Genomic DNA, 13,862 nt, shown 5'->3' on the forward strand with positions numbered 1-13,862 from the left:
AAGAACTCTATAGAGTCAATGGAACACCAATGCGAGCAATGGTCCACGATATCAATCCTCAAAGTGAGCTATGGCACCAAAGGTGGCACATCTACATTATGAAGCACTGCCTAAAGTTAGAAGATTGGTTTATGGGATGCCTAATGTTCGATCTAGTCATGATGATGTATAATTGGGGTGTGTTGGTGGAAAGAAGATAGGGGGACCATTCCCCTCAAGCAAAAGCACAACTATTGATATTCTACAACTCATCCACTCTGACCTATGTGGACCCATGCCTATGCACTCCCTTGGTGGCTACCTCTATTATATTATCTTCATTGATGACTTCTCCACGAAAAAGATGGGTATTCTATTTGAAGCATAAGGACGACATATTTTACATGTTCAAGGACTTCGGCTAGCAAACAATCCCAAAAATTCGGCCTCCTACCACACATGCGAAGTAGAGAGAAGTTGCCTCCAAGTTGTACGAACCAATCAAGAGAGGAGAGAGAGATCTGTGATGAGATGAGTGATATCCAAATGAGGAGAGAGGTTACTTCTATTTATACACTTCGTTGCGGGTGATGAGATACATCTATTGGGTTTTTAAGCCTACATTTGACTGAAGCCAATCTTAACAATTTGTACATGGGAGAGAATAAATTCAAAATTCCATTTCTGCTTATCAGAATGAGATGATCTTTATATCAAAATTGGACCTCTCGAAAAGAGGAATCCAATGCAATAATCATCTCCATCATATGAGTTGTCCTAAGGTGGAATTTGGCCCTAGTTGCCGATTTTAACAACCCTTCACCAGTTGGGTGTGAAGACTGCATTTCTTCATGGCATACTGCAGGAAGAAGTATTTGTTTAGCAACCACAAGAATTTGAAGTGAAGGACAGGAAGACTCATGTTTGCAAGTTGAAGAAGGCACTCTATGGTTTGAAGCAAGCCCATAAAGACTGTTAGTGATCCTTTGATACTAGAGCGTAAGACGGGGTTGGCTTCTGAGATTGAAATGAAAGATATTTGTTTGATGCATTAATTCCTGGGAGTAAAAGTGTGGCAAAATGCCAGGGAGATTTTACTTTCTCAAGGAAAATATGTCGTGAAACTATTGGAAAGATTTGGAATAGTAGAATGCAAGTCCTTGGCCACACTAATGGAGATGAACTTTAAGAAATTATGTGGAGATGCTACTAGCCCTGTCTTGGCAAATCCCTCTAAGTATCGATAATTCATTGGAGCATTGATGTTCCTTGTGAACACTCTTCTAAACATATGTTTTGTAGTTAACGTTTTGAGTCAATTCATGACAAAGCCCCTTCATGCACACTGGGTTGTTGCCAAGCCTGTGCTGAGATATTTGCATGGGACAATCAATCTTGGCCTAAGATATATTGTCGGAGAAGTGAGACATCATGGGTACACTCATGCTGACTGGGCTAGAAATGTTATTGACAGGAAGAGCACATCAGGGTGTTGTTTTAGTTTGGGTTCTGCCATGATATCTTGGTAAGCAGGAAGCAAAAGTCTGTATCTTTGAGTATGGTTGAAGCAAAAAATATTGTTGCTATCATGGTTAGCTGTGAGCCAGTATGGTTGAGGAAGCTCTTTGGAGAGTTGTTTGAGCAGGTTCTGGATACGACAATGATATATTGCGACAACAAGAGTGGGATTCAATTAGCAAAGAATCCCATATTTCATGACAAGTCCAAGCATATTGAGATCAGGTATCATTATATACGAGACATGGTGCAAAGAGGAGCAGTTGGACTCCATCACATTTCGACTGACGAGTAGAAAGCAAACATACTCACCAAGGCTTTGTTGAAAGGGAAGTTCTTGGTCTTCAGAGAGCAGCATGGACTCATGGATGTGACACTCCTGGGAAACGGTCCTAGTTGACCGAGGACACTGAGCTATGCTCTTCCCACCAGTTTGAGCTCATAGGGAGAGGAATTGAGCTAGAGAATTCCTAGGATTGAGAGAACTCCGGAAAATAGGATAGTCTGTGAACCTTACCTTGCATGGTAAGTCATATCATGCCTATTGTTGAGCAGTAGAATAGTCTGTGATCCTTACCTTCCACGATAAGTCGCATCCTGCCTATTGTCTCTCTTTGGTCTTGACAAGGTATACCCCAGTTGGCATCTTACCCACAAGCTGGACTTGTTGGGATTGCTTCTCCCCATCTAGCCAATGGGTGAGTTGACTTGAGATAGATTGTGATCCTTACCATTCATGGTAAGTGGTATCCTACTCAAGTGATGGGATGCAGGTGTTCTACCACTGACTCTTGAGGGTCAAGTTGGGAAGATCAACAGACAATAGGATAGTCTGTGATCCTTACCTTTACGGTAAGTGATATCCTACCTATTGTGACAGGTCAATAGGACAGAGTGTGATCCTTACCCTTGTGGTAAGTAAATCCTGCCTATTGTCCTTGGATAGAGGTTGGTAGCTTGAGCTCCCCCATGATGTCAAATTCTTCTTCTTTAGATCCGAGCGTGTTCAACAAATGAGCAGAGATGAGCAGAGACAACATTTAACTTGATAATGACAAGACATTTGAGATGGGAATTATCATACAGTGGGAAATTTCTCCACAGCTAATAGGGAGTGTTAATTTGATAGTTCAGGGACAAAATCCCTCCTTTGGACAACCTTCCTCATCTAGAAAAGACCCTCTTTTCCCTTGGATGAATTTAATTTGGTCAAGGAAAAATATATTTTTGATGTGAAAAATCACATGTGCACAAATGTTTAGGTCAACCTAGAAGTCAGATTGTGTCTCCTCCAACACATATAAATAGACCTAATGTCACAACACTTTGGAGCATCACATCACAAGCATTTTCTTCACTCTCTTCTTTGGATTGGTTTGTACAGATCTGCAACTGAGAGGTTTGAGCTCACACGTGCGAAGGGATAAGAGCTACTTCCGAAATTCTGCATTGACTTTCTGTTTGGGTGATCGTTGACCAAGTTTGACTTGGCATTTTCACTCCCTTTGACTTGCAAAAGTTCAACCTTTGGAGGCCAAGTTTCTCTGTGGAGGAACCGGGCTTTCCGGGGTTACTTTGACTTCTGTTGACCGTTGACCTCTGAAATATGAAGTCGACCATAGGATTCTCTCTCCTTTGACCGAGTTTGACCAAATTGTTTGGCACTGTTTTGACAAAGGTTTGACCAGCTTGGAAGGCTAAATATTTTGACTGCTGACTGAGCTCCTTTAACGCAGTTTGACCATTGACTTGTGCGCTGTCTAGGGCATCTTCGACTGGTGTTGACTGGCCGAATTGCAGACTTTGACTTGTTATCGAGATTTGACTTTGAGGCTCAACTATTGGATATTGGTTGGCTAATCTCTTGGATAGTCAAAGAATTTACTTTGACCCTTTTGTTGATGAATTGAATCATTGTATCTCTCTGCTGAACATTTGATGACAATCTAATAGAAGAAGAATTTAAAAGGGTTTCCCCCTTGTGGGGTTTTTCCCTAGTCTTTGACCAAATCTTGCGTCTCTTGTTATTTCTCCTGTTTGTCTTCTATTGTACATTGTATTTATTGTTCTATCTACAATTAGTATTTATCATTGGAAGATTAAATTTGATTGCTAATTGAAGAAAAGATCGGGCCAAGTGATTCTAATAGCATAGAAAAGTGGAAAATTAACACAAATGTGAAGGGTTGTGACCTTTAGTTTATTTAATTAATATTATTATTAAGAAAGAAAAAAAAACGGCAGAAATCACATTGGAGAATTTTTGCCAACGCATTTCGAAGCATCCAGTGTGGTTCATCGTCACTACAAAAGACACACTGGATGGTTCAAAACTCATCAGAAAAACTTCTCCAATGTGATTTCTACTGAAAATCTTTTTCTTAATTCAATATTGATCACACAAGCCTGAATTCAGAAAATATTATTATTATTATTATTATTATTTATATATTACATATCTGCTCTACCAGCAGTTTTAACTGTCTGATTTAGCATATTTTTTTTGTTCGAGTTGCTGCTTTTATTTATCTAGATTTATTTTCTTCTACTTAGCTCTTTTACTTTCCTTGCAGTTTTATTTTCAGTTTTGTTACTATAAATAATTCAAAAGATGAAAAAGGATGTTCCAGAGATAATAAAAACATCATTTACAGCTTTGGAGCTCTTCTTTTGCTTAGCTCTTTTACTTTCCTTGCAGTTTTATTTTCAATTTTGTTATTTTACTACTAAATCCAAAAGATAAAAAAGTACGTTCCAGATACACTAAAAACATTATTTACATCTTTGGAGCTCTTTTTTTGCTTAGAGTTAGTTGCATGTTTATAGTCAACTTGCAAATTCTCCATTCATACGGTCTGCAACAAGCAAACATAAAATGATATAACTGTAAAGCAAATACAAACAACACTGAAAGAGTCCTATTTAAAAATTGAATTCCTTCCACTATTCCTACCTTGGCCATACGAGTACATTTTAGGAAAGAAGCAGAGATCAAGGGACCTGGGGTTATAAAAAAGTGGGCAACCATTCCCACCCTCTGCCCCAAATAACATCACGAAAGTGTTTTAAGTTGCTGCCTTAACTTCTTTTTATAATACAACACCCCCAAGCAATGAAGTGCCAACAGAAAATCCATGAGGCAATAGCCCAAACAATTAGAATCCACCAACAGTCACTTCGACCATGGTGGAAAGCTAATCGCAGAAACCTATTGCTCTTAATTATGTTATCTGGTATATAGGCAGTTCAAAGGACTTTATTTTTTTATCTTTAAGTTATACCAAAATTTTAGAACTCTTAATATTTATGGTGGAATAATAACTTCAATAGTGCTTTAATATAATATCATTAACACTTGTGTTACTGGTGGCATACCTAGTGCGCACAACTTTATATTGTAAAAAATAAGTCTGCACTCTATGTATAATCTTTCTGATACTATCAATAAGTACTTTTCAAAATAGCATTTAACTTTTTTTCTTGAAGCAAAATAATAATTAATAAAGAATATAGAAAAGATGGAATTCTTGGGACAAGATATCTTACTTGGTTTGAAAGCCACCACCACCTCCACTTCCAAACTGACCAACACTTGGAACTAATGCATGAGTATTGCTTTGAAACCCACCCTGAGGTGAAACTGAGAATGGAGATGGAGAGGAACTAAATGCACCAAAGCCTGAACTTGAAGGAGGTTTGTACGGATTCCGGAGAAGATTATCAAATTCTGCCATTTTGGTATTAACTAAACTCGTCTCCCTCTGAACCTGGGGAATTGCAACAACAAAAGTAACATTATTTAATCCAAAAAGGGAATTGTGAACAATGGAGTACAATCCAAAACAATGATTCCATTTCAAATTAAAGATTGGCTTCCTAACTTGAATTCTTGAAGAAAACTAAAAATAAAGGTCACAAATACAATGAGTGCATGATTTAGACTCTTTAAGATTTTCAACTCTATATCGAAAAGGGAGACTTTTTATACATGAAGCCAGTATACAATCTCAATACGTAAAACATTATTCTCAATCTCATATTCTCTTTCTAGAATTTGCAAACAAAAAAAGTTAATCTTACAAGAAACAAATGAATTCCATACCTTGCCTAATAAACAAATCATATAAACCATTGAAATAGTAATTTTCTTATAACTTTGTTTAGGTTTATCTGCATGCACATATATAATCTCCATTAACTTTGGTAGCTTTTGGTGTTAGTCCAAAAGTGTTAAAACCAAGTTTGGGGTGCTTCATCAGATTTGAGGTATATAGTGTATCTTCAGCTCTGGGATGGTGTGAGATGGGTTGGCACATGAGAGATGGTCTACAATAAATTAGCACAACGAAGATAGCTTGTTCATTAGTTGCTTGAACTCAATTAGTTGTCGGTTTGGTATTCTATCGTGGGGCATTGGAAATATATTCACGACATGGTGGACATATTTCATTGTGACCGCATGGAGAGGTTCATACTTGGATAACACCCTACTTAGGAGGACAAGCGTTGTGCATTTGTGACGAGGCTTTTGGGTCTTGTTACCCACCAAAATGGGTAATGCCATAGGAGGAATTTTTTCTCCTACATTTGACAATTAGCCAGACAGCTAACAGCCCCTGTCAGCCACCATTAGATGATGATATGCTGCATGCCTCCACCATTTGCATCAGCCATGTGCTTCTCACCATCCGGCATCAACACTTGGGTGAAGCTCGACAACTATTCAAAAAGTATTTTGCTCATTTTGCAATCGGATGTTTATACTAATATGTTTTGGGCTTTTCGTATATATATTGGGGTGATTTGGAAGATTGATAGACCTTGACCATAACCTTGTTCTCTCACCTTGGGGATTAATCTTTGACCCTAGTCCATGTTGTAAATACGATAGCCATGGTTGGCATTTTCATCATGCAAAGAAATAGAAAAATTCAAATTTAAATTTAAATTGCGCTTCCAAAATTGTTCATGTTGGCCTCCTTTTGTTAAAGTCGGTTGGGCCCCTTAGAGGCACCCATTCGACCCCCTTCAAAGTTTATATAAACGAGACCTCTCCTCCTCATTTGACATATCAATCATGTCTTGGTTATCTCTAATCCATCAATGTTAAAATTGGCAACTAGGGCCAAACTCCATGTGGATCATCTTATTCATGGCAACTGATATTTTTCTTGGATTCCTCTCGTCGAGAGGTGTAGGATTGATCTAAAGATCATCTGATTCTGATATGTATTCATGGAGATATGAATTTATTTGTGTTATCTGACAATTCGACAAGGTCGGACAGCAACCAAATTACCCCCATCTATTCTCCATGTTGCACTATAAATAGAGATGCCTTGCAAGTCATTTTAGACACACCTCTTGTGATCTCTTCCTCTCCACTTGTCTTTGGGTTTTGTTGGGAGGAGATCTCTAAAGAGGATACGCTGCCCTAGAGGAGATGCCCTAAATCTAGATGCAGTCATGGAAGAGAAGGCTCTACGTTGCCCTAATGAAGAAGCCTTAACACAGCCATGGAAGAAGCCCCAACATTGTCATGAAGATGACCTTAATGCTGCAATGGAGAGCCCTAATTACAGTCAGGGAGAAGCCCTAGACGTGGGGGAGAAAGGGTCTTCCACGAGTGCCTACGCTGCCCTAAATTACAGTTAGGGAGAGTACCCTAAGATCCAGTGAAGGAGGCTTCCATATCGTGGCAAGTGAAGGCCTAACACTGGTCTAATCTATACGTTGTTCTAAAGGAGACTCCTAGCTACAGAGGAAGAAGATACATTGTCGTTGTAAGAGAGAGCTTTTATATGCAACAAAAGGAGACCTATCTACGCAACAACAAGAAGATCCCTATACGCTAGGAAGAGGAGGCCTTAACCAGCCCTAGACACAGTCAAAGAGGAGTCTATATAAGCTGCCCTAGCCGCAATCCTCAAGGTTGATGTAATCCGCAATTAAGGGTGACACTTACACGCTATCAAAGGAGCCCTAATGCAGCCTACTAATCTGTTGTTTGATGATGCCCTAATCCATAGTTATGATGAAGCCCTATTCGCAGCAAACGAGAGTTGATCAGCAATGAACCTATACACTGTAATAAGGACCCTAAATACGCAGTTTCGAAGGTTTTCTATTTGTTGTCACCTACCCGCAACAAAGTAGTCATCATACAGCGTGAAATTGGAATAAGTTAAGTGACTGTTTGAGCCTCCCCCTTGCAACTGTGTGACGATGGTTCCTTCTTGTAAGGAGGCCGAGTTAAAAGAAGCAGTGGATCAAACCTGTTGGGATATCATTGGAAGATCAAGGATAATGTTTACGCATGCCATAACACCACAATCAAGTATTTCTTATGGGTATTTGAGGCTTCAGATCATTAGATTAATCTATGGAGTTGTCGTGTATAATGTTGCTAAGATCTAAGGCTAATTTTGATGACAATATGATGATGTTATAATATGAGATGGACAAATCTATTGTCATGAGTTAAGGATTAGTCAGCTAGCAAAGATGTAGCATCATGATGGATGCAACATGGTTGATGACATGATGGATGCAGCATGGTTGATGCAGCATGGTGTTGGGTGCAACATGGTGATGGAATCACCTTGGAGAATCAGTTGAAGTAGTATGCCTTCACCTGAGTTCAGATCTGTAGTCCTTGTCATCAGATATGCAACCTCATTATGTCATCTTCATGACGAAGATCTCTACTCTTATCTTGACAAGTCAAAGTGTTGACTTATGATGTATATGTACTATCTCTCTCTCTGCTAAACTATTGAAGAATATAAGAAGTGATCAAGGATTTCCCCACATTGGGGTTTGTCCCTAGCAGGCGCCACATCTTGGGTCCTCTTGTCTTGGCTTGTTTTATGCGATTTATGCTTATGTTATATCAGCACTTTACTATCATGCTGATGTGATTGCTAATCTGAATATTGACATTGGGCTAATATGGAAAAATTGAAGTAAATTGCACTAAGCATAGAACATACCTAAAATTAACGTGGTATCAAAGGTGAGGTGAAGATAAAGCCCAAGCAAGAGTGAAACAGCAATCATCGAAGACAGCTGGAAAGGACAAAAGGCTCAATGGGTTCCTCATCCCTCTTCAAATTCACCAAGGGTGAAGTCGAAGCAAAGAAGACTATCAGAGTGGCACAGCGGAAGAGTCTGGTGGCCTACCTAAAGGTCACTTCAATGGGACGTCTAGATCTAAGGAAAGGCAAATGCTTTGCTTGCAATGAGTTTGGCCATTTTGGGAAGGAGTGTCTGAATAGAAGGGACACATCACTTGTGTCGGAATTTCTAAGTTTAACCCATTATAAATTCTTCCTGTACTATCTGATTTATTTCTTCCTACTTGTTCAATTACTTAACAAGTTATTTACCATGTAAATACTAAAAATAAACACAAGTACAGTATCAACATATACAGATCATCAACTAAAAGTAAACAAGCACACAAGTGACACTGTTGTTTTTGGACTAATGTCCCCAGAAAAACGCAATGCAGGAAAACCGGTGTAGCTATTCAGAGGGTTTTATTATTATACAGTTTCTGGATACAGTCTGGGTGCCAGAAATGGCTCACCCAACAGAGAATGCCCTCGATAGTAGTACCTCTCAATCGGAGACAGATATTCCGGCTAAACCACCGAATGAACGATCCCACAGCAAGAACGCAGCTTTTGTTGCTCTACGTCACTCTGATAGGGACTGCGTCACCCTATCCAGCTCTCTAGCTCTAGTTTGTCCCATGAAAAATCTCCCAGCGTTGCCTCTAGGCCCTGCATCAGCCTCTCTGGCCCAGCGTGAGTCTCTCTGGCCCAGCGTCAACCTCTCTGGGCTCTGCATCAACCTCTGCGTCTCACACGCTAGCCCTCTCTAGCTCTGCGCAGCTCCACGCTGCCTCTACGTCAACCTCTCCAGGCTTCTGCGTTGATCCTCCCGTCACTAACTCTGCCTCTCTACTATGTATTCAGTGCCCCTCAGCTGCAACTCAAATCACTCACTCAATTTCCTCAGCAAACCCTGCCCCAGAAAATCGAGTTCTTGATCTCTCTTGGTGTGTTCTCCAACTAACCCTCAAGCCTCCTCTTATACTTTTCTGTTGGTCCATCAATGGCCAAGATTAAATCTCTAATAAATGGCTAAGATTAGATTTGGCTTGATCCATGACTTCTGGACCATTCTAACCCAGTTTTATATTAATACCCTTTAATGTTTTATTTTCCTTAGGTTTAGACTTAGGAACTCCATTAAAAACCATTTCTAGGTCTTGGAGATCTCATGTGCTTTAGCCTCTCCACCAATTGTCATGGCTAGAGCAAATCCAATGCTACCTCAAATCAACACTCCCTCTTAGCAAGGACTGTGCTCTAGTAATACTCCTCACTGAGTATCACCCTAATCATCGAGCATAGGTCCCTGCGCTGATGCTAGGCCTACCCGCCCAACATCCTCTGCACTATTGCATCCTGTACTACTGCCCATGGCCCTGCCACTGCCGCTGCTGCATCTGTACGACAACTCCCTCTACATTCGTGTTGCTGCTCATGGCCCTGCCACTGCCACTGCTACATCTGCACTGCATCCCCTCTCATCATGTTGCATCGTGCTGCCCATAGCACTGCCACTGCTAACCGCTGCACTGCAACTCAGTTACTGAGAAGTAAGTAACTAATCCTCCCAACTCTGACATCTCTGTCAGGCTAGAAACACTCCCAATGTTGAAGCTCCCTCTGTCGCTGACAAGTGCTCCCTCTACTGACCTTTGCGCTGCTGCAACAACTCCATGCATCTCGCACTATTGCCTCACGTTGTCCCGAGACTCCTGCACTGTAGCACCCTCTGTCACTCCATCCGCATCCATCTCTACCGACATTCGCCAGTCCTGCTACTTCTCTTCGGGGATCCTGTAGCAAGGTATAATCCAAGAGGTTGGGTACCTCAAGGATCCTGCCCCTCATCATCTGTAATCCGTTTGACTACAGTTCGATGTCTCCACACTTCCTCTCAAGTGGCGCATAAGCACTCATGGCACAGTCGTCATCTGTCTCCACTTCTTTCTCTACCCTCGTTGGCATTGCCTTGATCTCAAAAGCCTCTCCCTTGCTTTTCTTCCTTGGACACTGGTTCACATAGTAACCCAATTCCCCACAGTGGAAGCACTTGACCTTGGAGAGCTCCTTCTTCTTTTGTTTCTCCTGCTTTCCCGCAGATGACAAAACACCATCCTCCTCTTCCTCCTTCTTGATTCTGACCCCCTTACCGCTACTCCCTGCCTTGGTCAGCCGTCAGATCTCTTCTTGACACAAAGCCGCCCAGAGTTCCTCCCAATCCGAAAGGTTCGACCTGCCCAGTAAGCTCTAGACAAATACCTCCCAGTGTTCTGAGACTGTGTTTAGTGCGGTCCTCACAAACATCTCCTCCTCCGGCGTGGCCCCTATGGAAGTCGATCCCAGATCTCTGTCAATCGCCTGAGGAAAATATCTATCTGCTCTCCCCTCTGCATCTGGTATGACCATAGCTGATTTTCTAGAAGCATCTTTCTCTACATGGAAGTATGTTAATACAACTTCTTTAGGGCATCCCACATCTCATTTATCGTACCCTTCTTGGCAATATGTGGTACCACATGATCCTTGACCCCGTCAAGGATGATGCACTTAGCCCTGGCCATTGCTTCTTTGTACTTCTCATTTTCAGTCGGGTCAACTGGGATCACTATCGTTTTCAAGGCGAAGTGCTTGATGTGATACCTGTCTAGAATAGACAAGATCCTCGCCTTCTAGACTACAGAGTTGGAAGCTTCGTCCAATCTATCCTGATCTCTCAGCCCATTCATTGCCATTTTGTTGCTTCTCTTTCGACTCTTTCGAGTCTCTCAACTTCCCATCTGGAAGTTCTCAGTTTGACTTCCTCTGAGCCTCGATTTTGCTCCTGGAAACCCCTACGCCAATGTTGAGATGCTCGACTCCGATCGTTTCTGCAACTACACCACTAATCCAGATTTCTTGGCTACAAATCCTCGGCAGCAACTCCCTCTTCCTTGGTCTTGCCCTTTTAGGTACTGTTCTGACCACAGTAACCCACGACTTTCGCTCTGCAAATTACCCATAGCCTCCTATGCCTCAGCAATCTGAAGGTCTAAGCCTCTAGGCTCTACGCAATCTCGGCACCGGCAAAATCTGCACCTCCTGGCCACAGCGTCGATCCTTCCTGACTGAGAAATAATGACTGGCCATTGCATAGGTCAGGTCTACTCCTCTTTGCCTCAGCGTTGATCCTCCTCCTGGCTCGAACTGATGACGCAAACCCTCTACATCACCCCTTCCTTACTACTTTCTGCTAGGAATAGCCTCTATCACTCGGGACAGTTGTTTCTGCTACTATTGCATTGCTCGGCTGATGCCTTCAGTTATCTTGTGATCTGCAACCACGCTCTAATACTATGTTATAATTTCTCAGTTTAACCCATTAGAAATTTTCCCTGTACTATTTGATTTATTTCTTCCTACTTGATCAATTACTTAACAAGTTATTTACCATGTAAATACTGAAAATAAATACAAGTATAGTATCAACAAGCACACAAGTGACACTGTTGTTTTTGTACTAATGTCCCTAGAAAAACCCAATGCAGGAAAACTGGTACAACTATTCATAGGGTTTTATTATTATGCAGCTTCTGAATATAAACTGGGTACCAGAAATGGCTTACCCAACAAAGAATGCCTCGGCAGTAGTACCTCTTAGTCGGAGACAGATATTTCGGCTAAATCACTGTATGAACGATCCCATAGCAACAATGCAGCTTCTGCTGCTCTGCATCACTCTGATAGGGACTGCGTCACCCTATCCAGCTCTCCAGCGCCAATCTATCCCACAAAAAATATCCCAGTGCTGCCTCTAGACCCTGCGTCAGTCTCTCTGGCCTAGCTAGAGCAGCATCCTCCTCTTTCTTCTTCTTGATTCTGATCCCCTTACCGCTACACCCTGCCTTGGTCAAACGTCTGATCTCTTCTTGACGAAGAGCCGCCCACATGATCCGAATTGAATCCTAAAACACTCTCTAAGTTTTCACGAACTCTGTAAAATTCATGCCAAAGTTTCAAAGTCTTGCAAAGATCAAGCTTATCAGAAATATCCTCGAAACAGTTGCAAATGGTGACCAGCGCGGAGCAACGAGGACCCTCGGTCAAGCGCGTAGACTGTCGGCCCATGGTAATGCGCGTTGCCACGAATTAGCAAAATAGGTGGTCTTTTCGAGAAACGAGGGTGGTTTCTGATATGCGATTAGCGACTTGTCGCTAATTGCATATCGTCAGGCAAACCCCTCAAAGAAGGAAAAGCCCTGAATGTCCAGACGCGAAAAGTTATAAAATGTAATGGATATTGCGTTGATTCCGTCAGAGGCGGGGTCCCAAAAAAACCAGCAGAATATCGGAAGGGCTTCGAGCGATAAGCGGTTTCAACCGAGTCCCACGCGATGCCACACAATGGATGCCACGCGTCCGGCGGAAGAGAGAGAAAATTGCTCGCATCGGACAGGGAAACATCACGTTACTTACCCGCCCGATATGGACAGAGACCTAGGATCTGGAGGCTCCAGATCGACAGTGGAAATGTGTTCCGATGGATGACCGGACCTGACGAGGTAAACAGACAGAGTTGTATGAGATTTGAAGTCCGACGTGGACGATGCGTTGGCAAAAGGTTGTGTTCGCGAGCATTCTTGGAGTTAACGGTAAAAACAGTCGTTTCAAAGACATCCAAGAGCACTGACACTCAAATCGTTACGAAATAGGTGGCCACCTCCCTTGGAGGCGTTACACAGTGATGATGACGCAGAACAAAGGAATTCAAACGGATAGAGGCAGGGAAACCGGAAAGCCGGGAAGAGGGAACAAATAGTCAGAAAGCAAATTGACTTTAAAGCCACGAACTGACAAAGACAGAGCAAGCAGTGAGAAAGAAGTAAGTGAGTTAACAAAGCTAAGAGCAGAGAACAGAGAGAGGAAGTCGAGCTGACCTGCAGAAGCAAAGGAAGCATCGAGACAGAGCCAAAGAGAGTTAGAGAGTCTGTGTACTCCAGAAGGGGCTTGAGAGGTTCAAGCGAACTCCTCTGTATATGCCTGTCATGTATTGAGTCTCAGCTTGGACTCATACTATTATGACCAATAGAGGTCGAGATTCAGTAAGGAGAGTCTGTGTACTCCAAAGACTTGGGGAATCCAAGTACAGTCTTGCTGATTTATATCTGTTGAGTGAGACTCAAATTGAGCTCACTGTTGTAAAAACTCTGCTTTGAAAACATAATAGAGAGGCCACCACTGAAGGCTAGACCGGGAGACGTAGCCCAG

At 42.0% G+C, this 13,862-nt stretch overlaps 1 protein-coding gene across 3 annotated transcripts in view; it reads right to left on the reverse strand.

The window, feature by feature from the left end:
* The window catches only part of LOC149150249 (Zinc finger C-x8-C-x5-C-x3-H type family protein), a 375,155-nt gene that overhangs the window by 195,913 nt on the left and 165,380 nt on the right, over positions 1–13,862 (reverse strand). For all 3 annotated transcript variants that reach the window (XM_089441275.1, XM_089441274.1, XM_089441276.1), the window contains one exon: positions 5,044–5,264. In XM_089441275.1, coding sequence (XP_089297401.1) covers positions 5,044–5,264 — 221 coding nt within the window. The remainder of the gene's footprint in view (positions 1–5,043; positions 5,265–13,862) is intronic.

Source organism: Pinus tabuliformis, chromosome 9 (genome assembly GCF_031772625.1).
Source record: "Pinus tabuliformis cultivar Carrire ecotype Pingquan chromosome 9, CPIR1, whole genome shotgun sequence".
Lineage (NCBI taxonomy): Eukaryota > Viridiplantae > Streptophyta > Pinopsida > Pinales > Pinaceae > Pinus > Pinus tabuliformis.